The following is a 24000-nucleotide window of genomic DNA, read 5'->3' as shown; positions in this document are numbered from 1 at the left end:
CAAAAGACATGCACTTAGAATTAGGGGTGTACTGATTTTCTTAAATCCCTTCCACCTGTGTTTCACAGATTGTCAGGCATCTTTCATTCCGTCGTCTGCTCATTGATGGAATTGGAGGGGGGTGGTTTACCAGAATTTTGTTCAACTTGTGCTACTCCGCATTAGTGCTAATGCACATTAGTGCTAATGGATGCTTGCTCAAAAGCGTTAATGCCCATCCGTCAGTCCGCATTAACACTAATGTGATTAGCGCAAATCCTCCCCCCCAAGTGAAAAACTAGTCTGCAAGTTTGCAGAAGCCATGTGATTTGGAAAAAGCTAGATAACTGCAGAATCCATTTGAATCCATTGCAAATTTCTCCAACATCCCTGCTTAGAATTAAGGGATTCTGAGGCCTAGAACTTGTTTTGAGTACCAGAACTGAATGGAGGTCACAGTTCTTCCACAGAGGAAAAAGAAGAAGATTCTTGCCACTCCCACCTCATCCCCAAAGGCTTTCTTTATTTCAGCAGTATAATTTAGGGCAGTGGGGAGACATTTTGTTTCTGTTCTTATACAACTGGGAGCAAAAAATCCTTCCTGATCTACTGCAAATGACCCAGAGATCTCCCAGTTCATCTTTCAACCTGTTCATAAATGATCTGGAATTAGGAGTGAGCAGTGAAGTGGCCAAGTTTGCCAATGACACCAAATTATTTAGGGTGGTTAAAACAAAAGGGGATTGTGAAGAGCTCTAAAAGGATCTCTCCGAACTGGGAGAATGGGAATCTAAATGGCAAATGCAGTTCAATGTAAGCAAGTGTAAAGTGATTTTTTTGTCCACGTTGGGGCAAAAAATCCCAATGTCAGTATAACCTGATGGGGTGTGAGCTAGAGGTGACTGACCAGGAAAGAGATCTTGGGGTTGTGGTGGACAGCTCGATGAAAATGTCAGCCTAGTGTGCGGCTGCTGTTAAAAATTCCATGTTTGGCATAATTAGGAAAGAAATTGAGAATAAAACTGCCAATATCATACTGCACCTATACAAATCTATGGTGCGGCCACACTTGGAATACTGTGTACAGTTCTGGCCACCACACCTAAAAAAAGATATTGTAGATTTGGGAAAAGTGCAGAAAAGGGCAACTAAAATGATCAATGGGCTGGAGCATCTCCCCTATGAGGAAAGGTTGCAACAGCTGGGATTGTTTAGCTTAGAAAAGAGGAGGGTCAAGGGAGACATGATAGAGGTCTACAAAATTATGCATGGTGTGGAGAATGTGGATAGGGAGACATTTTTCTCCCTCAGAATACTAGAACCCAATTGGGTCATCCCAAGAAGCTGATTGGTGGGAGATTCGGGACAGATGAAAGGAAGGACATCTACATATAGTGCAGAGTTAAACTATGGAATTTGCGACCACAGGATGTAGTAATGGCCACCAATTTGGATGGCTTTAAAAGGGGGTTGGACAAATTCATGCAGGAGGAGGCTATCGATGGCTACTATTCTTGATGGCTATGTGCCACGTCCAGTACCAGAGGTAGTGAGCCTCTGCACACCAGTTGCTGGGGACCATGGGCGGGAGGGTGCTGTTGCACTCATGCCCTGCTTGTGGGTTTGTGGTTGACAGCTGGTTGGCCATTGTGTGAACAGAACGTTGGACTAGATGGAGCCTTGGTCTGATCCAGCAGGGCTCTTCTTATGTTCTTATCCACTTTCTGCCTGGCCCTGCTTTATGGAGTCACTGGGATCTGCTGATTTACAAATATTGAGATGCAGAAGAGGTGGGGGAGAGAAGCATCCAGATAGGTGGGGCTATTGTTTAAAGCGTCCCCCACCCCCCAAAACAGAATATCCTAAGAGCAAAAGAGCAGACAACTCTACCCTTTGATGAATGCTGTAGTTGGTTTCCAGTGTCAACCAATCAGGTGCAGAGGAACCAGGGCGTACAAAGAGGCAGTGTCAGCACATGTTTTTTTTTTTTTTTTAGTGGGGACACTGATGTCATCAGGGGACCGCGGTGGCTTAGTGGTTAAGATGCTGAATTGCAGACCAGAAGGTCCACAGGACAGCAGTTCGAGCCCCGAGTGCTGCTGCGTGATGGAGTGAGCTCCCGTCTTCAGTCCCAGCTTCTGCCAACCTAGCAGTTCGAAAGCAAGACATTGCAAGTAGATAAATAGGTACCGCCTTGGCGGGAAAGGAACAGCGTTCCGTGCACCTCGGTGTTCAGTCATGCCGGCCACATGACCATGGAAGCGTCTTCGGACAGCACTGGCTCTTCAGCTTAGAAATGGAGATGAGCACCACACCCTAGAGTTGGACACGACTGGTTGGGGACACCTTTACCTTTTACCCTGATGTCATCAGCCACCCACTGTTCCCTGAGCTTAGCTGCAACCCTCACAATAGCCCGGGGGGGGGGGATGAATTTTCCCAGCAACAATCTATTTTTTACTATTGTAATGCAAAGTATTTTGCGCTGGCTTGGCTTGGAATGCAAGTAAGACCCACTAGCTTTGCAAAAGACCCGTTCCTGGCAGAGATTTTGTTGCTATGGATCAACACAGCAGCCTGCATTTTTGGACTGTCCTTGGAGGCATAGCTATTAGGGATGTCTGCTGCTGTGGAATCCGTCTCTTTTTGGGCTTGACGGACTCCTGGCGAGCAGCTGACTTGGCTTGCATTTGCCACAGGGCTTTTCCTGAAATCCAGGAATTTTTTCCATTTTTGAAAAAGATTTACATATACACATCTCCTCATTATTTTTTTTTTAAATTGGTTTATTTTTTGTTTTTGTTTTGTTAAAACTCACAATAAAAAACTGATTAAAAAAGATTTACATAAATAGAAATGTGTGCTATTTGCATGATTTATGCAAATTTCAGCCAAAATTTGCATAAGTCACGCAAATTGTTCCCTGCAGTTTGTGCACATTTCTATTTATGTAATTTTTTTAAAAAACTAGGAAAATCCACAAGCTGGCCTGACTGGATGCAGACTGAGTTGGGCCAGCTGGGGGGGAAACCAGCCAAAGCCCCAGGGGCCGACCTGATGAAAGCTCATCTGGCTTCATCTCCTGGAAGTCTTCCTCCGACATCCCTAATGCAGCCCGATCCAAGAGGGCTTGTGGAGCCTCGGAAAGATGTGATGTGGCCATGACGAACGCCTGCCTCGGAGGACCTTGGGCTGTGGTTTGGGTAAAGTGGGCTCCCTCCATGGAACGGAGGGAACAAAATGCCCAACGGAAAGGGACGGTGGTTGGTGCCTGAGAAGAGGATGGGGAAGGAGGAGAGCTGCGAAGGAAATTCAGGGAAACCAGCAATGTGATGAAGAAGAGAAAGGAACAGACAAAGCTGCCTTCAGCTAGAAGAATCATAGAATAGTAGGGTTGGAAGGGGCCTTCAAGACCATCGAGTCCAACCCCCTGCTCAGTGCAGGAAGCCTGAGTCCCAGGCGGTCTCCCATCCACATACTAACCAGGGCTGACCCTGCTTAGCTTCTGAGATCAGGCACATCCAGCCATCCACAACAGAGACTGGCAACAAAAGACTAAAGGAGCTGGGGCAAGCCACTCTTCTTGGCCTAGCAAATGTAGCACTGAACTTTGCAGCGAACTGTGGCCTAAAGTTCAGAGCTGTTGGCTTATAGTTCCATTAAGCATTTTCTTAATATCCTTATTTACCAAACTTTTCTAAAGTTCAGTAAATACTGTTACATACCTATTTTGTTTGGCTCTGGAGTGGTTGCAATCTGCCCCTCCTCATCCTAGTTATAGAAACCTGGGACATCACACCTGCCCTTCAAAATTTACCACACCACTGCTGAGGAGGTGGGTCGTGTGCATCTTAACTAGTAACCACCAAGCTGTTGAGGAAATCTCCTCGAGCCATTTAGGGCCCATTAAACATGCAGTTTTAGGTTAAAGGGTGGGGGAACAGGAGGAAAAGGGCACAGCCTTTCTTGGTGCCCATACGGCAGCAACAGGCTTACTGTCACTACATCTCTAAATTAGCAACACGGGATCCTGAGAGGATCGTTACACCATCTCCTTTCCCATGGGAGACAGACACCCTGCCTCCTCTAGCGCAAAGGGTGGTTTATAAGCTATTTATATCAGGGTAAGCGCACTGCATCCGACAAGTTGTTGTGTTTTGGGGGGGCCTAATGAGTTCACAGCGCGCAGCCTTGCTTCATTTAGAGGAGATTAAGAGGATATTGCTCTTGTAGGCTGATGGTTTGCGGTTAGCAAAATGCAAAGTACAAGCTTTCTCTTTTTTTGCAAGCTCACCAAAAGAGTCCTACAGATAGAGAATTTGCTGCCAGGCAGACATCGAGTCGATATCCCTTCAACTGGATTTAGCATGGTGCATGCAGCCAGGAGTGGGAGTTAACCAGCTCTGCCTTGAAATGTTGATGGCCCTTCAGAAAGGAGCAAATAACCTCAAATTGCAAAAGCAATTTTGACTTGGCTCTACGGATTGTGTAATGTACACGTTTTCGAGCCCCCGCCTCCCAATTTTCAGCAAGACACAAAGAAATCCGGCAAGCATCGCTTTTCCTTTTGTGCAGACGAGGACGTGAGGAACGGACAAGCCAGGAGCCGGCCTGAGATGTCATAGCACAGCCTCCCCCTAATGAGGGAGACTACAAGTCCCATCATCCCCAGCCAGCAGCTGGTAGGAGTTGTAGCCCAGCACATCTAGAGGGTTGGGAAAGTTTGCTATGATGTAAAAGAAATGTAGTTAAGTTAAAAGATTAACGAGGAATGGGATGAAATGGAGTTCTGGGTCAACAAAGGGTCAGGGCTGCCATCAAGGGTAGGCATGGCTGGGCACTTGCCCAGGGCCCACACCCCAGCAGGGGCCCACTGACAAGAGCCCCCTGGACTTCCTCCTTTTCACCACTGCAACCTGCTTGTTCAGGTAGGCGACATGGCCACTCTATGGACTACAGAGGACGTTGCACTTTCCTTTTATGCTGACAGATACTTTCCACATAGGAATACATGCCCCACTTCCCCCCACAAGAAGCATGTGATGTGCCCAGAGCCAGCATCAAGCGTAGGCATGATCAGGCACCTGCTGTGGGCCCACCCCTCAGTGGGGGCCCACTGACAAGATCCTGGTAGAGTTGCTGCTCCTCTTCACCATGGGAACCTGCTTGTGCACCTGCCTCTCGCTCTGGCCCAGGCAATGGAGGTGGTGAGGAGGGGGAGCAGGAGAGACCACGGCCCCTTGGCTCTCTGTCAGCAAGCAAGCGGGAGCAAGGATGGGAAAGAGGAGGAGGAGCGAGAGCAGCTGGGGACCATGGTGGGGAGAAGGCAGACTCACTGAGGGAGGGGCCCATGGAGGGGGTCTCACCCAAAGACCCACCAAAGCCTGGAGCCAGCACTGCCAAGAGTGACCCAGACCCCAAAGAGAAGGATTTGCCTTCTCCTACTCCTCATTCAGCTCAAACATTTGACTCAGCCAAATATGTGAGCGTAGGCATACGGGGTGGGGGGTGGAGAAGAGGGTTCGGGGGAGGGCAACGAAGATGATCAGGGGACTGGAAACAAAGCCCTACGAGGAGAGACTGAAAGAACTGGGCATGTTTAGCCTTGAGAAGAGAAGACTCAGGGGAGATGTGATAGCGCTCTTCAAGTACTTGAAAGGTTGTCACAGAGAGGAAGGCCAGGATCTCTTCTCCATCATCCCAGAGTGCAGGACACGGAATAATGGGCTCAAGTGACAGGAAGCCAGATTCCGGCTGAATATCAGGAGAAACATCCTGACTGTTAGAGCAATACGATGATGGAACCACTTACCTAGGGAGGTGGTGGGCTCTCCCACACAGGAGGCTTTCAAGACGAGGCTGGACAGCCACCTGTCAGGGATGCTCTGACTTGGATTCCTGCACTGAGCAGGGGGTTGGACTCAGTGGCCTTGTAGGCCCCTTCCAACCCTACTATTCTATGATTCTAAGAGCATTCTCGTTTAAGAAAATTGTCTTTTAATGCACATATTTACAATCCAGTACAAGTCTATGTGAACGAGACTTGGCAGGTAACATCTCTTATAGGAAATAATAACAATAATGTGTAGGCAAAGGAGAACGCCAAGCCCTTTTCAGCAGCAAAACCTTCAATCCAGCCATAAAGCCAGGGCCTCTGGGCAGACAGAAGCAGCCCATTACAGCATAACATATAAATTAATCCGCGAGTGACGACTAGATAACGCAGCAGCAGCAGCGAGACCTCCTGAATACCCTGCAGCTTTCGCTGTGTAGCTTTGCAGGTGCCAGGGAGGAAAATGAGTGTTCAGTGCTCCAGGCTCCACCATAGTCCGTGTGGCTACATCATGTGTGGATGCCGGCTGTGGCCAGCATAGAGTCTATAACAGCAGCAGACAGACACACTTTGGCCGCCGTCTGTATCACTGCAGCATCTTTCTGGTGGGAGGGGACTGGAGGGGGCACAGGACTGGCGGGTCTTCCACTCTTGGCTCTTTGGCAGCATCCAGCAACTGCTGCATGTAACAGGACGTGCCAAGCAGCACATGACCTGTTGCTTGCATAGTGAAAAGTGTCCAGCGTAACGCTTCCCTGCAAAGAAAGAGTAGAGGTGAGGGGAAGACAAGGTCGTCAGGGACCCAGACATAGGGATGAATAAATCTGTGATTTTCAATTTCTCAGTTTTCTAATGTCAGGGTTGCCTCTGAGCATGTAGAGTGGCAGAGCAGTTCAGATTCTGAGGAAGAGCTGCAGAACGTGGTGGAGGAACTTTCCGAGGCTTCAGAGGCACAGCTGGAAGGAGAGGGCCCCCCTTCACACATCCCTGTGATAGATAGCGAACAGGGGAAGAAGGGGGAAGGCCAACCTGAACTCTTGGACACCAGGTGCAGATGCACAGGTAAGAGGGAGATGGCAGGGGCCAAGCTAAGGCAGTCTGCCCGATTGGCTCGGCATCAACAGCTGTGTCTAGAGGTGTCGCGGGAGAGAGGGAGATCTTCCCCTCCCACCCCTTACGTTAGGACAGTTTACTGCCTTTTTCCCAAACGGTGGCCAACTGTCATAGCTTCCCTTTGAACTCCTTGAAGGCTTTTCCTTTGTAGTCTAGGAGTCACTAGCAATTTGCATCTGTACACCTCACTAGAATACATGGATTAAAGCCCTGGAATAAAAGCCTCTTGTCTGTGTTGTTGATTTGGCTTTCGGAGTTCTCAGCAGGGCAAAAAGGGAAACCTGACATCTAATCTGAAGTCTGGTTTGTGCCAGACTTCGACAATTTTTAAGTTTGCTTGAAAATTCATAAGCGTTTTTGTGTGGATTTCACCCAATACGTATATTTTGGTATGCATTTTTGCCTAGTGTACACATTTGTGGCAAGCAATTTTCCTAACATGATGCATTTTGGATTTTTTTTTCCTGTGATATACTCATCTCTGGATGCATTTTTTTTTTTTAGAGAAGTCCACTGAAAAATGTAGAGAAGGGCAAATTTTGAAGGATAACTGAGTTTTGGTTTGCATAGAGGTTCAACAGTGCAAAAATGGATACGTTGGCATTAAAATGCAGACAGAATGGATTTCCCCTGCATCCTTACCCAGATGGAGATTGGGTTTAGTGGGACTTACTCCCAAGTCAGCATGCTGATAAATCAGAAAAACAAAGTTTAGGGGGGCAATTTCACAAAGCCCTTTCACCCCAAATTACTAGGTCAATTGAACTTTTGGCCAAATCACGATTTCTCCCCAGTTCTATTCACTACTTTTGCCCCACAACTCAGACACTGAGATCTCCCTTAAACATACGAGGTCAATGAAAATTGTGTTGTTTATAGCACAGATCTGAGTTTCGGACACCAGTTTGACCCCTGCTCTCATTTTCAAGAGAGGAATGAAGAAAATAACTTTTGTTGCTGTTGCAAATACAGCATCCATTTCGGCAAGGCTTCTGCAACCCAAGTGTTAGTAATAGGTTCAACGGCCTGGAAGAGGCCAGAGGATTTCTTTGGATGTCTCTCCCACTCGATCCCCAAAGGCAGGGAATGTTTTCAGTGGTAAAATGGAAGGCCAGGGAGAGGCCTCGACTCAGGTGATCAGAACATTTTTATCTCCATCTCTTTAAGGGGATGGGGATAGTCCGGAAGGTAGCAGTACCTAGGTCCAGTTACACTGTGCAGGGGTGGGTAGTTTTTTAGCTCAAGGGCAAAATTAAATTTCAAAGAAGCTCTTGAGGACCACATTCTAGTGGTGGGCGGGGCCAAAGGGAAAGGGCCAAGAATACCAACGTATTTTAGCTTAAATCTCTTACCGACAGCACCCAAACCTTGGGAGAGGCATTTCATCCTCTTAGAAGGAAGGAAAAGCCTGTGCAATAGTTGGTGGGTAGGGGAAAGGGGTGTGGCCCTCTGGGGTTCCCAGACTGAGACACCAGGAGGGTTGGCTTTGGTCTGCAGCCCTGGGTTTCCCCACCCCTGCCTTGGCTTCTGTTGCAAGCGTGCCCTTCTTTAAGTTTCTCTCTACTCCGTTTATGTGTACGGCTCTCCTGTTTCAGGAACCAGGTCTCAACTGTTGCCAGGGTCTGATAAAGAGGAAAGGCAGCCAAGTTTTTAACAAAGTAAAGTCACACATTAGCGCCCGCACTCAGGATCTTGCCCTCTTAAAGGTGTACACACACAGGTGAGGGGTCAAGTAGCACAGCCTTACCCAACCTCGCACCCTCCAGACAGGATGGACTACAACAGCTTGGCCAGGGATGATGGGAGTTGCAGTTCCAACAGACTTGGAGGGTGCCAGGTTAGGGAAGCCTGCAGTACTGTTTTGAACTGAAGAGGGTTATCTTTGTATACACACACATTTCAGTCCCATTGTGATCCAGTCTCCAAGGGATTACCCGTGCACAAACAGAACGTCCAAAGGCTTCACTTTGTTTGGCCAATGACCAAGAAAGCCACTATAGACACCCACCCATAAGAACTCCATACTGGGATATTTCCTACACAGTAGACTTTCACTAGGCTTCGGGTTTGTGCACCAGCTCTATGCAATGCTCTGGGATAGACGATGAAGCTTTTGAGATGTGACCGAGCTCTTCAAGTCACCAGCCCTTTCAAACAGTCTGGTCTCAGCCTTATGAATAAATAAGCCGGGGGTTGGACTCGATGGCCTTGTAGGCCCCTTCCAACCCTACTGTTCTATGATTCTATGATTATCCTTTCCAGGTGTGTGCAGGTGGGGAAAGAAGCGGTGACGGCTCCAGGTTTTCGAGGGCCTCTGGGCAAGACACGCTCCCTCACTGAGTCTCCCTTCTCCCCACCATGGTCCCCAGCTGCTCTCGCTCCTCCTCCTCGTCATCCTCCTCCTTGCTCCCACTGGCTTGCTTGGCAGGCAGAGAGCCAGGGTGCAAGCAGGCCGGGGCATCTCCTGTTCCTCCTCCTCTCCACCGCTGTTGCCTGGGCCAGAGCGAGAGGCCGGTGAGCAAGCAGGTTGCGATGGGGAACAGGAGGAGCGACTCCAGGGGGCTCTTGCCAGTGGGCCCCTGCTGGGGTGTGGGCCCTTGGCAGATGCCCAACCATGCCCACCCTTCAGGTCAGGAAGAAATACCAACACTTACTTCATTATCCTCTTGGCTCCATAGCACTGCACATCATAGGACATGGTGTATGTACCGTAGAGTGTAGCCTTGACATTCAAGCAGCCGATAAAGTCTTGAGGGTTGGTCTTGTAGAGGTCAAAGGTGACACAGGCCACATCTATCCTGTGCCGGGGCTTGTGGGACAGCGCGAGCTGGTAACCTGCCCCCTGCCAAAAAAATGACGCAGACTATGTTTAGGAGGCCCTCAAAAGCCATCGCTCGGCCAGTCAACCGGGTCCTGAAGCGCACTGAAAAGACTCGGCGGCCCAGGGCTACAGGTCACAAATCGACATAAATTTTGCACATGCTGATTTATATCTATAGACGCGAATTCAGAATTACTACAATTTACTTACATTTTAATTATTTAGATTCCACAGAAGGCAAAGCCAGCCAATTAATTTCTCAGCCAAAGCACCTCAAGTAAAATGACTGCTTGAATTAATTTGCACCCCACCCCAGATAACCCCAAATCAGTAGTTCTTCAATTAAAATTCATTTCCAATCTCTCACCATCCCTTCCCCCACTTCTCTCTTTCCCTCCTGGAGGAAAATTGCCCCCACCTCATGCAATTAAACATAGAAGAAAAGCTTCTATTAACAGCAGTGGGAGTTCCCCCACCCCAAGCTTAATTGCTATGGGGACTGGGGAGCTCCCACAAGTGGAGAGGGGAGAATTCAGCTTTCTCTCTGCAGCTGCAATCCCCGTTGAAAATCACCCCCTGCATCAATGGACGCTGAGGGCTCTGTTGAATAGATCTGAGGTCCTAAGGAATAGATCTGGGGCTCCATGGATCCAGGCTTTGTGGAGGCACCGAATGGAAGATTTTGCTTTTTCAATCTAAAGCTTCAGCACTTCATTATACAGAAGTCAGGTTTCTAGCCCTCAAGATTAGAGAGTTCACCTTGGCACAACAGCTGAGAGCTTTGGACACCGGAATTGTGAGTCAGAAATCCAAAACTCAGCAAACTCAGTATCCGTTTCAAGCAGCGCAGCTCCACCATGGCTGTTCTTATGTCCCATTGAATTCAATGGGAACCACCAGCCATTGTTGTTACGGCCAATGTTGGCCATCGGTAGCCATTTGCCAGGTTGTCTCAGAAGAGAATTCACATGGCAAGGTGTGATAAGGGCACACACATCCATCCCTTCCAACCTAGTGGAATACTCCATCACCAGAGCCATCCTGGTGAGCTCTTCCTTGCTCTTGGCTTGTGCCCCACGGCTCACCTTGGCTGGGCGCCACGTCTGTCCTTTGGTCAACACCACCAGCACTGTTCCCTCCTCGAGCGTCTGGAAGAAGTCCTCCGTCTCCACGATGGTCCCGTCTTCGTCCAGGACAACAGATAAGTTGCCGGCTATGGCCAGGGCGCTGCGTATCTGTAGAAACAAGAGGAATTGGGGTTCCACCTGCCATCGCACCACCCCTCTGGCTTCTCTTTAGGGAGAGGGCCTTTGGCAAAATTGCTCACCTTCTCGTGCAGATCCCTCAGGCTGTCGGCCATGATCCCCTTGCGCAGGGTGCGATCGCAGTTGCTCACCCGGTAAGGCCGGGCACGGGGAGCAGGACTGGCCAGCAGATGCTGGGTCATGGAGGCGCTGGCGGAGACGCACCTGGGACAGTCAAAGGGAAAATAGTCAGAGGGAGCGAGAGAAGGAGAGAGAAAAGCTGCTTCCCCCATAGCCTGTGCATGGGTTCAATGCCAAGGACATCTCGGCACAAAAGATTCCATTTGTAGCACAATATTCATTCCATTTTGACTATTCCTGTGGCTTAATATTGTATTTACTAGTTATTACATCACATTTATATCCCACCTTTTTCCTCCTGCAAGGAACCCCAGGCAGCTTACAGGATCGTCCTCCTGTCCGTTTTAGCCTCACAACAACCCTGTGAGGTAGGCTAGGCTGAGAGTCAGTGACGGGCCCAAAGTCACCCAGCGAGCTTCGTGTCTGAATGGGCACTAGAACCCAGCACTCCCAAGTCTCGGTCCAATACTCTAACCACTACGCCACACTGGCTCATTAGTCTCATTCCTTCCCCATCAGAAGCCCTGGGAACAGTTATTCTGCAAGGGGTTTAGGATCCAACAATTCTCAGCAAGCTGCAGTTTCCAGGGTCCTTTGGAGACATTGGCCATTAAACTGGAATGAAACCAAAATAAGGGAGTTTCCTCACGAGCCCTGGTCTCTCCAATTGCAGTTCTTTGCTTGGAGCACCCATACGCCTTTGTTAGCCTGTTGCATTATAGCGTTATTAATTTAGGCTGTGCTATCAGCACAAGGCTAAAAGATATGACGCCGGAAGATGAGACCCTCAGGTCGGAAGGTGTCCAATATACTACTGGGGAAGAGCAGAAGGTATTTCCAAGTAGCGCCAGAAAGAGTGAAGCGGCTGGGCCAAAGCCGAAAGGACACTCAGCTGTGGATGTGTCTGGTGGTGAAAAGAAAATCCGATGCTGTAAAGAACAATATTGTTTAGGAACCTGGAATGTCAGATCAATGAATCAAGGTAAGCTGGAGGTGGTCAAACATGAGATGGCAAGATTGAACATTGACGTCTTGGGAATCAGCGAACTAAAATGGACAGGCATGGGCGAATTTAATTCAGGTGACCATCATATCTACTATTGTGGGCAAGAATCCCTTAGAAGAAATGGAGTAGCACTCATAGTCAACAAAAGGGTGGGAAAAGCAGTACTGGGGTACAATCTTAAAAATGATAGAATGATCTCAGTACGAATCCAAGGCAAACCATTCAACATCACAGTAATTCAAGTCTATGCCCCAACCACTGAGGCTGAAGAAGCTGAGGTTGATCGGTTCTATGAAGACCTACAACACCTTCTAGAACTAACACCAAAAAAAGATGTCCTCTTCATCATAGGGGATTGGAATGCTAAAGTAGGAAGTCAAGAAATCACCGGGATAACAGGCAGGCATGGCCTTGGTGTACAAAATGAAGCAGGACAAAAGCTAATAGAGTTTTGCCAAGAGAACATGTTGATCATAGCAAACACTCTTTTCCAACAGCACAAGAGGCGACTCTACACATGGACGTCACCAGATGGTCAATATCGAAATCAGATTGATTATGTCCTTTGCAGCCAAAGATGGAGAAGCTCCATACTGTCAGTAAAAACAAGACCTGGAGCTGACTGTGGCTCAGATCATGAGCTGCTTCTTGCAAAATTTCGGCTTAAATTGAAGAACGTCGGGAAAACCACTAAACCGTTCAGGTATGACCTAAATCATATCCCTGATGAATATACAGTGGAGGTGAGGAATAGATTTCAGGGATTAGACCTGATAGACGGAGTGCCTGAGGAACTATGGACGGAGGTCCGTAACATTGTTCAGGAGGCAGCAACGAAATCCGTCCCAAAGAAAAAGAAATGCAAGAAAGCCAAGTGGCTGTCTGATGAGGCTTTACAAGTAGCTGAGGAAAGAAGGGAAGTGAAAAGCAAGGGAGAAAGGGGAAGATATACCCAACTGAATGCAGAGTTCCAGAGAATAGCAAGGAGAGACAAGAAGGCCTTCTTAAATGAACAATGCAAAGAAATCGAGGAAAACAACAGAATGGGAAAGACTAGAGATCTCTTCAAGAAAATTGGAGATCTCAAGGGAACGTTTTGTGCAAAGACAGGCATGATAAAGGACAAAGAAGGCAGGGACCTAACAGAAGCAGATGTGATTAAGAAGAGGTGGCAAGAATACACAGAAGAACTATACAGGAAAGATCTGAATGTCCCTGATAGCCATGATAGTGCGGTCACTGAACTTGAGCTGGACATCCTAGAGAGTGAAGTCAAGTGGGCCTTAGGAAGCATTAGTAACAACAAAGCTAGCGGAGATGACAGTATTCCAGCCGAGCTATTTAAAATCCTAAAAGATGATGCTGTTAAAGTGCTGCATTCAATATGCCAACAAATCTGGAACACTCAACAGTGGCCACAAGACTGGAAAAGGTCAGTTTACATTCCAATTCCAAAGAAGGGCAACGCCAAAGAGTGTTCAAACTACCGCACAATTGCGCTCATTTCACATGCCAGCAAGATGATGCTCAAAATCCTACAAGCTAGGCTTCAGCAGTATGCGAACCGAGAACTACCGGAAGTACAAGCTGGGTTTAGAAGAGGCAGAGGAACTAGAGATCAAATCGCCAACATTCGCTGCATCATGGAGAAAGCAAGAGAATTCCAGAAAAACGTCTATTTCTGCTTCATTGACTACGCTAAAGCCTTTGATTGTGTGGATCACAACAAATTGTGGCAAATTCTTAAAGTGATGGGAGTACCAGACCACCTTACTTGTCTCCTGAGAAACCTGTACGAGGGTCAAGAAGCAACAGTAAGAACCAGACATGGAACAACTGATTGGTTCAAAATTGGGAAAGGAGTACGACAAGGCTGCATATTGTCACCCTGCTTATTTAACTTATATGCAGAGTACATCATGAGAAATGCCGGGTTGGATGAATCAGAGGTCGGAATTAAGATTGCTGGGAGAATTATCAACAACCTCCGATATGCAGATGATACCACCCTAATGGCAGAAAGCGAAGAGGATCTCAAGAGCCTCTTGTTGAGGGTGAAAGAGGAGAGTGCAAAAGCTGGTTTGAAACTCAACATTAAAAAAACTAAGATCATGGCATCTGTCCCCATCACTTCCTGGCATATAGAAGGGGAAGAAATGGAAGCAGTGACAGATTTTACTTTCTTGGGCTCCAAGATCACTGCAGACGGTGACTGTAGCCATGAAATTAAAAGACGCTTGCTCCTGGGGAGGAAAGCTATGGCCAACCTAGACAGCATAGTAAGAAGCAGAGACATCACCTTGCCGACAAAGGTCCGTCTAATCAAAGCTATGGTTTTCCCAGTAGTAATGTATGGCTGTGAGAGCTGGACTATAAGGAAGGCTGAGCGCCGAAGAATTGATGCTTTCGAACTGTGGTGCTGGAGAAGACTCTTACGAGTCCCCTGGACTGCAAGGAGGTCCAATCAGTCCATCCTAAAGGAAATCAACCCTGACTGCTCATTGGAAGGACAGATAATGAAGCTGAAGCTCCAATATTTTGGCCACCTAATGCGAAGAGAAAACTCCCTGGAAAAGACCCTGATGCTGGGAAAGACTGAAGGCCAAAGGAGAAGGGGACGGCAGAGGATGAGATGGCTAGATAGCATCACGGATGCAATGAATATGAACTTGAGCACGCTCCGGGAGAGAGCGCAGGACAGGAAGGCCTGGCGTGCTATGGTCCATGGGGTCACGAAGAGTCGGACACGACTGAACGACTGAACAACAACAACAATCAGCACAATGCAGGAGTACAAGAAGGCAGATCCCTGCTCTAGGAACCTACAGTCCAACATTTGACAGAGGGTAAACCGAGGCAGGGATAACAACAGGGAGGAAACAGGCAATCATTTCAGTCACACATGTTTAAGGCTTAGTTATAGAGCCAGGTACAGTTGGGCAGGGCTGTTGAACCTTAGGCCTCGGGGCTCCCCAAATGGCCACACCCCTTCCCCACATCACCACGTGGTTCCTGCTCCCCCACCCACTGCCTATCATTCCCAGCTTTTACACTCTACCCCCCCCCTTCGAAAAGGTTGAAATACCTCTTCCAAAGCTTCTTGAGTGGCAGTAAGAGCTTTATGCTCCAGTATGTGGGATCTGGGGTGTTCTGGCCTCACCCGTTACCTTTGGCCTGCCCACCACTGAAATGCGTCCCCCCCCAAGAGTTCTCTGAAACTGAATCCAGCCTTCAGGCAGAAAGAGTCACGATGCCCTTGCAGTGTAGGGCATGGGGCTTTGCCAAAGGCTTTGTGGAAAAGGTGAGTTTGAAGGAGGGATTTGAAGGAAGCAGCAGAGGTCACGTCACTGAAGGAAGCAGTTCCAAGCACACAGGGCCGCAAGAGCAAAGTTGTTGGAGGGAGCAGGAGAAAGTCGGACAACAGTGCACTGAAGATGACCGGCAGGGATGTTTGGGGATATTTATTTATTTTACAATATTTATATACTGCTCCAGATCAAAGATTTCGGAGTGATGAACAAGGTAAAAGAATAAAACCCTATAATTAAAACAATTAAAACATTTTAAAAGAGCAGATTCTGAACTTAAGAAACCACGGCTGGTCACTCAGGGAAGGCCTCTCAAAATAACAGTGTCTTCAGGAGGCACTGAAAGCAACACACCGTTGGCACCTGCCGCTGCCTGACCTCCAGAGGCAGAGAGTTCCACAGGAAGGGGGCCACCATACTGAAGGTTCTTTTCCTGGTGGACTCCAACCAGGCCATAGGTCCATGTGGAACCACCAGGGACATGCCCTTTGATGACCTCAGGGACCAGGTAGGTTGGTAAGGAAGAACAATGTTTTAATGTGTGATTTTACTGTTTTAAATTGTTCTGTTGACCATCACACAGAGTGGCCGGGTGACTGGCCAGATGAATGATTAAGAAATTCAATCAATCATTCAATCCATCCATCAATGGCACTCTCTCAGGTATTGTTAGAAAAGCAGAGAGATAAAGGCTGGAGGAAAACTGCACAATCTCAATATTTTTTTAGACTTCGCTTGTGGTGAAAAATGCAGTTGCAGTCCCAGATCGGACAGACCAAGCACTATTCAATCTCTGGGGCTCCTGTGTCTTGAAAATGGAAGACATCCCATTTACAAGTTCAGCCCCTTATATATTACTGCTTAGATCTGGAGTGACAAAGAGCCTCTCTGAATTGGTGAAATAGAACTTATGGTGGTACTCTACCATTAAAGAAAAAAGTGAAGAAATAAGACCTCAGACACACACACACACACACACATATACACACCTGCCACCCCAGAGAAACAGATAAGGGGGCAATTTAAAAAGGCTACATTCATCACTAATTGCCCAGCCTGGAGCAATGAACTTAATGGAATGGTCTAAAGCTACAGAACAGGGAGATCTCAGTTTTTATTTATGTGCTTATTCAATCCATTACTTAACTGCCTTTCAACTGCCATAGGGCTTTCCAAGGCAGTTTACAGCCTACAAATGCAATTCAAAACACAATAACACTGTCATAGAAAAACGTTAAATAAAACCTGTTAAAATAATGTACAATTTCAAAGTTTTCATCAGCAGCAAATACCATTAAAGCCAGGGAGAACAAAAGAAGGTTAAAACCCTCTTAAAAGCGGTCAAAGGGACAGCGATCTGTCTGTCTGTCTGTCTGTCTGTCTGTCTCTCTCAGGAATTCCATAGGACGGGGGCCAATGCTGAAAAGGCCTCATCTCTAGCGCCCGCCAGGCTTACTGATCTTGGCGACAGGCCAACAAGCAGAGCTTCTGAAGATGATCTTAAAACATGGGCAGGTTGGGATGTGTCTAGATGGTCCTTCAAGTAACTTGGGACTCAAAGAGTTTTAAGACTTGGTTTAAAGGGTCAAACACAGCACTTTGAATTGAGCCCAGAAACGCACTGGTTGAGGAGTAGTCTAAAATTATCTGACCATCTAGCCCCACTGAGGATTTGAAAAAGACTTCTATACCAGCTGAAGTTTCCAAGTAGTCTTCAAAGGCAGCCCCACACAGAGTGCCCTAAAGTAGTCCAGTCTGGATGCAACCAGGGCATGAATAATTGAGTTCAGGCCCACCTTCCCTGTCAGAGCTGACATACCAACTGAAGCTGGTAGAAGGAACTCCTGGCCATGGCCAACACCTGTGTTTCCACAGACAGCAACAAGTCTAGAAGGAACCCCAGGCTACAAACTTGGGACTTTGGGGGAAGTGCAACCCCGCCCAGTGCTGGATAATAGGAGCCACTCCGCATGCTTCTAGACACCAGGGGACGATACAGAATGCATTGCATCAACAGCCACATGTCTTGTTCATCCCCCTTGCTGTCCTGTAACTTCCAGTTCCTTTTTCTTGCTCCCTCCCCTTCCTCTTCCTCCGTCTCCTCTGTGCTATGTGGTCTTGTTGAAAAGGAAGCGAGTAATCTCATCTCATGCCTTCACTTACTTACACTCACATACCCAGGATTAGGGGGTGCTTGAAGTTAAATAGTGTTAGATAGTCTCTTCAGATGTGTATAAAAGCTCTAATAAAGTTGACTTGAACGTCTTTTAAACTGGCTCTCGCCTGCGTTTATTGCCTCCAGTATTAAATTCTCTGTTGCCACACTTTCTCTGTATAAGGCAACTCTGCTGTAAGTCACACCAGACTGTCCAACACCCAGTATCAATTGAATCCCTTTATCTAGGTCAGCAGATTTCCCCACACAGAGCTCTTTCATCTTGTTTGGATTAAGCTGCTGATTGTCTGCCCTGATCCTTCCCAACTTTGCCTCCACATACCTATTCAAAAGTTCCACACCGCCTCCCTGGGATTAATAGGTGGAAGAAAGAGGCAAAGCCACGTGTCAGCTGCATAGTGGTGACCCTGCAGCCCAAACCTCCAGATGACTTTCCCCAGCACTTTCATAGGGGACGAGATGGAAACTTGGGGTATCCCACAGGCCAAAGGCCCTGGGGCAGAGCCGAAGTCCCCAGCACTGCCTTCCAAGACTGATCAGCCAGGATTGGAAACACAGTGGATAGCACGCCCAGCCAAATGCATTGCATTGCCTGCAGCATTGCGTGGATGGCCCCTTTATGGCCCCAATCTATGCAACATTTAACTACTGGAGTCTGGAAGAGGAAGAGTCACCACTTTAAAAGAAAATGGTGACTCCCTCCAAGATGGCAACAGCTGTGGGGACTCCCTATGGGTCTAGGTAGGAAGCAGGGGGCACTCATGGCTGGGCAGGGGGTGGGTGCAGGGCTTGTATGGCTGGGCAGGGGGTGGGTCATTTCAGCTGTCCGGATCTCGCTTCAGATTGGCCCGAGGTGGGTCGGGGCCCCCCTGCATGGTCCTACTAGCTGGTGCTGTCTGCAGCGCACTTATCACTTATTGGCGACTTCCCCAAGCTGCCCCCCAGATGTGTTGCACTGCTGGGGGTTGCAACCCAACACATCTTCTCTGCTGTGGCCCCCCGGCTGTGAAATGCCCTCCCCTTGGAGGCCTGACTGGCCCAGATGTAGGTTTTGTTTTGGTGCCATGGCTTTTCACCAAAGCTTTTAGGGGCTAATTGAATTCCCTGAAATTGCACGGCAGAGGATGAGATGGCTAGATAGCATTACCGATGCAATGAACATGGACTTGAGCACACTCCGGGAGAGAGCGCAGGACAGGAAGGCCTAGCGTGCTGTGGTCCGTGGGGTCACAAAAAGTTGGACACGACTGAACAACAACAACGAAGTTGCACACTGTTTAAACTGTCCTATTGTTTTAGATTTTCTGATTGGTATTAGCTTGTTTAATGGTTTAATATGCTTTCAGCTGTTTAAATTATCCACTGTTTTATACTGTTTAAATTGATTTTATCTGTATGCGACCCTGAGATCTTAATGATATAGGGCGGGATTCATACAGTTTAAATAAAATGAATAAATCTAGCTAGCCTCAAAATGAGTAGCTTTATAACTGGCTTTGCTGCCCTAACCCTTCCTGGCACGTCGTCAGGGCTTTGATCCAGAGGGCTTCCTGGATCGAGGAGTTTGGCTTCCTCCCTGTGAGCCAGGTTCAGTTTTCCTCTTCCCTCTTTCCTTTTGTGTTATGTCTTTTAGACTGTAAGACTATGGGCAGAGACTGTCTTGTTTTTGTTGATCTTATGTAAGCTGATCTGGGAGCCTTTTTGGCTGAAAAGGCTGGTAAAGATTCTTTAAATACATAAATGATATGCAGCACAAACTCCTTGCCCCATTCTGGTTTCAGTAACTACTCAGCATGGAAGGAAAGACAGCCAGCAACGCTTGATAGGAGAGCTCTCCAAACAGCAGGGATTGGGGAGGGATGTGTTTGGTTTGCATTTCAATATGTGCTTGAACAATATGCACAATATGAATATGCACTCAAGCCAAAATGTAGTTTATCTCTCAGCATTTGCAGTTTTCCAATGCATTAACACATATGTTAGGGATAATAATGTAATAATGGCATTATATTAGGGAAAATTACTTGCAAAAATGTATATTGAACATAATTGTGTTCAAAAATGCACAAATTCTGCATGAAATTGTATGAACTAGTGTAGATTTTTTTTAAAAAAAACACCAAACACCTCTAAGTGAGGGAGAAACAGAACAAACATTAAGATGGGGAAAAGGCACACTGGATCGAAACCAGAACCGGGACCCATCCATCTCGACCTGGAGGTACTTACTTGGAGAGAGACCTTGGGGAGAGCAGGCACAGTGACTTCTTTGCATAGTCCATCCTTGCAAATGGAGTTTTGTCCAAGCTATAGGGAGAAAGAAAACCTGCTTACTAAAGAGCAATGTCTTTGCCAGATTCCCTTTTGGAGGATGGCACCTAGAAGGCACAAGGATTAAGCCCACAGCTTTAAGGGCTGGTGTGTCAGCAGTCCTTAAAAAAAACCTCACTTCTCGAGAGTCACTGACCATGACTGTTGAACCAGAGGGCTTTCCCTTGCCATGATGCCAGGGGGTGGCTACTATTTCAGCCTCCCCTGTGCAAAGTCTGCAGAGTGGACATAATACTGTCCTACCTTCCAAGGTAGGGTGTACATTCTTCATCCTCCTTATGTGAAGTGCTTTTGAACACTGAAGTCTTTCTTTATAAATTGAGCATGACATTAAATGTTTACTCCCCCACGCACATACCTTTATTTCCCCTCCCTGTATCTATTTTTTTTTTTTACATTGTAAGCCCCTTGGGGCAGGGACCTATCAAACCTACTACTATATATGCACAGGACTTCACAAATAACAGGGGTGGGGAACCCCAGGTGCGGTAGGCCATATCCGGCCCTCCAATGTTCCCTGGATGGCCATGCTCCCTTTCCTCCAAATACTGATCGTTCCGTGGTTTCCTGGCTTTTGTGCAGTTTTTCCCTTATTCTGAAAGGTTGAAATACTTCTCGTAGCAACTGGCAGTAAAAACTTTCAGCCACGGTATGCTGATATCTTCTGGAAATTTTGGCCCTACCCACCACTGGAATGTGGCCCCTGAGAGAGTCTCCAAAATTGAATTCAGTCCTTGGGCAGAAAGAGGTTTCCCACCCCTGATATAGATAGCGCTATATATAGATAGAAATGAAAACACAGGCAAGCATTGCTTCTTAATATGCCCGCAGTTCAAACTCCACACGGTTTGACCCAAACTCCACGTGGTTTGACTCCCTGACCCGAACATTCAACACCAAGACACAGGCAGCACCAGATCAGAAAGATACCAGCTACGCTTAAGGAGGTCTTCCCCCAACCTGGCGCCTTCCAGATGTGTTGGACTACAGCTCCCATCATTCTGGCCAGAGGTGATGGGAGTTGTAGTCCAGCACATCTGCAGGGCCCCCAGTTGGGGAAGAGTGGCTTAACTATATGCCCTTCTTTCCCTCCTCTCCAAGGAGGACCCAAAACAGCTAACAACTGAGACACAAAACCAGTCCTATAAATAATACATGGCAACAAAGCTTAAGCACACCAAAGTCCTATTATGACGACTTTTCAATAAGCAGCTCATCTCAAATGTAGTATCAAGGTTTAGCTGACTCATCCAAACAGTGGTTTTTGTTTCGAGACAGTAAAACCCCAAAGAGCTCAGAACCTTGGCAGAACCATTGACACAATAAAATTGGGGTCAACCCAGCCCCTTAGAGCATCCCAAACCCAACAGATAACCTAACCTGGGTTCACGTGCACCCTAAAATCAACCCAAAAAGCCCAGAAGGAAAAGCTCAGCTCTGCAGTGAGTAGTTCCAGCCAAGTCCCACAGGTAAGGGAGAAAGTCCCCTTTATCAATAGTTACCTCCCAGCCACCTCCAAAATACCCACTCCTGAACGGCCGATTGGTACAAGACCCACAGCCCTGGAAGAAAGCAGCACTCGGGGAACAGCGTGTTACCTCCACAGCTGCTCAGCTCATCCAGTTATCCTGCAGTTTGTCCCAGTTGCTCTCTGTTTATAGAAGCCGAGCCCTCATCTGCCCTTTGCACAGGAAAGGGAGGGGCGGCCCGGGGACAGAGTGCTTGCCAGCCAAGCCACCCTGGTTGTGTCAGGCTGCGCACGAGGTCTCGAGCAGGCAGAAAGGCTTGGGCAATCGGGCCAAAGGAACAGATCGCCGTGCCAATGACATCACACTGAGTAGCTGCACCCTGGCTCGATGTGGGTGAGACGAGAGAGTCACCGTGGGGTCGAGGTGCAGCAGAACAGCTGATCCTGCCTCTTCCCACAAGCAAGGGCCAGCTACTTTTTCTTTTCTTTTTTTTTTGCACTTGGCCATACAGCGCATCTGCTATAGGACTGGGGAAAGCTTGGGACTTTGGGGGAAAACACTGAAAATATGTCATGAAATCTGGCCTTTTGGCGTAAGTTAAGGCGCAATCCTATGCATGTTTGGACAAAAACATCCTGCCTAAACATGCGTAGCACTGCACCCTTCAATGCTTTCTAAGACGAGGTTTTACTCACTCGAGATGTGGAGCATGTCAGCTGGGTGGTAAAATGATCAGTGGTGCAACTAGGTAACTTTAGAACCTAGACTAAGGGCTCCTTCACCCAGAGCTTTTATCCTGCGACTGAGATTGCTCCTTCATGGAAGTTTGTGGGCTCTTTACATGACTGTGTCACCCTGCCGTCACCCTCCAGGGCGTCTCCTGCACTAAATGCCCTTTGTTCCATTTTTAAATAGATCGCAGATAATGAGCTATCAAAGTGTTCCGCTTCAGTTCCCTCTGTGAAAAGAGGAAAGGCGGCAAGAAGAGGAGTGAGATCAATGAAAGGTCATGGAAAACTCAGAGATGGGGAGAAGGGGAGGGGGGAAAGGAAGCGCTTGTAAAGGGAGTCAACTGTGATCCTGCGTTTAAAACGGAAGCAGAAAGCCCCATTTTAAATGCAGGATTTTAGGCTGGTGTAGAAATGCCCTAAGGGTGCAATCCTGCACATTGCTGAGACAGAAAAAAAGTCATCCAGCTGCCAGCATGTCCCAGCCAGCATGGATGGCTGGGGCATGCTGGGAATTGGAGGACTTTCTTTCTGAACGTGGATAGGATTGCACTTTTAATGATCTTATGCCTGCCCTTTAGATGGCCGTGTGCATTGCTGCAGTTGTGAAGCTCAAAGCTAATATTTCTCTTCAGCTTCCATTTACCATTCCATGCCTTCCAGCTGCATCCACATTCCATTTCCTGGTATGTTAGAACAACAGCAAAACTGTTTGTCAACCCTTTTTTAAAAAAAATACTTTGAGCTTGTGCAGCTTCATGTGTGAAATTCACTTGAACCACAGCACCATCATGATTTCAGGAATAAAACAGAGTTTGTGCCTGCTGCCCCAATGCCTTCATCACCTGCCGCTCTCTGGATGGTTGCTCCCCCCACCCCCCAGACTGCAGGGCCCCAGACTTTTGTCCCAAGGCACCACTGAAGATGATCTCTACCACATTAGGAAAGGCTAAATCTCATGTAAACCGTGGATACATATAATACTCAAATCCAAAATGCATTTGCGCATCAAGGGCGGCTTTTTCCAACCTGGTGTCATCCAGATGTGTTGGACTACCATTCCCATCATCCCCAGCCAGCATAGCCTTGGGCGAGGTTGATCAAGGGGGTGCCGCCATCTTCATGAGAGAAGCACAATGGGTCTTCTGTTTTCTTGTGAATTGTTGCTCTCTTTCTCCTGGTACCCTTTGGCCTAGTTTGAAGATACTAGAAGTAATTATCCTGCCTCTGCTGTACTTTCGCTCGTACAAAGCTAGGGCTGCGATCCCACACACACATTTACTTGGGAGTAAGTCTCATTGAACTCAATGTGGCTCAGTTCTGAGTAGAACTGTCTAGGATTGCGCTGCGAGGCTTTTCTACTTTTGAGGCTGCAATCCCATGCACGCTTAATTGGGAGTAAGCACCTCTAGACAGAGTGGGTCTTACTTTGGAGTAAACGTACGTAGGATTTCTCTGTACATTTCTAGGACTATTTTATATGTTATATGACGTAATAAATGATGCATTTGATGTTAAAGCAGTATGCATAGGCTTGCCTAGAACAGGGGTGTAGAACCTCAGACCTGGGGCCAAATCTGGCCCTCTTGGGGTCCCCAGAAGGCCACACCCCCTTTCCTGGCTCCACCCACTTCCTCCAATCACTGATGGTGGTTTCCCGGCTTTTGTGCAGTTTTTTCCCCATTCTAAAAGATTGAAATGTTGTCCCTGAGGCTGAGTTACTGGGCAGTAAGAACTGTAAGCTACAATACGCTGGTATCTCTTTGAGTATTTTTGGCCCCACCCCTTTTGCCTTTGGCCCCGCCCATTGCTGGAATGCAGCCCCTGTGATCTTCTCCAAAATGAAATTTG

At 47.6% G+C, this 24000-nt stretch overlaps 1 protein-coding gene across 2 annotated transcripts; it reads right to left on the bottom strand.

Moving 5' to 3' along the window:
• Positions 1–5955: 5955 nt before the first annotated feature.
• Positions 5956–21582, bottom strand: CIDEC (cell death inducing DFFA like effector c). 2 transcript variants are annotated; one of them, XM_084820320.1, is made up of 6 exons: positions 21551–21582; positions 19851–19928; positions 11074–11215; positions 10832–10981; positions 9580–9767; positions 5956–6567 (listed from the first exon to the last, which is right to left on the bottom strand). In XM_084820320.1, the coding sequence occupies exons 2-6, from the start codon at positions 19901–19903 to the stop codon at positions 6399–6401; spliced, it is 702 nt and encodes a 233-aa protein (XP_084676446.1). In that variant the 5' UTR covers positions 19904–19928; positions 21551–21582; the 3' UTR covers positions 5956–6398. The 2 variants fall into 2 exon arrangements, with proteins under 2 accessions (XP_084676446.1, XP_084676447.1); XM_084820321.1 differs by having other exon boundaries at positions 5958–6567; positions 21455–21582.
• Between the last annotated feature and the right edge of the window lie 2418 nt (positions 21583–24000).

This window comes from Heloderma suspectum, chromosome 13, assembly GCF_057233095.1.
Source record: "Heloderma suspectum isolate Gila_16-S chromosome 13, 16-S_ref, whole genome shotgun sequence".
NCBI lineage: Eukaryota > Metazoa > Chordata > Lepidosauria > Squamata > Helodermatidae > Heloderma > Heloderma suspectum.
Note: the sequence above shows the minus strand (reverse complement) of the source record. Positions and strands in the feature narration are given on the sequence as shown.

What these genes read in the sequence shown, in the direction of transcription:
- CIDEC (XM_084820320.1), bottom strand. Translation starts at nt 19,903, where the DNA reads ATGGACTATGCAAAGAAGTCACTGTGCCTGCTCTCCCCAAGGTCTCTC. An exon ending in TGAGGGATCTGCACGAGAAG is followed by an intron (nt 10,982 to 11,073) that starts GTGAGCAATTTT and finishes TTGTTTCTACAG; the next exon opens with ATACGCAGCGCCCTGGCCAT. An exon ending in GGAGCCAAGAGGATAATGAA is followed by an intron (nt 6,568 to 9,579) that starts GTAAGTGTTGGT and finishes CTTTCTTTGCAG; the next exon opens with GGAAGCGTTACGCTGGACAC.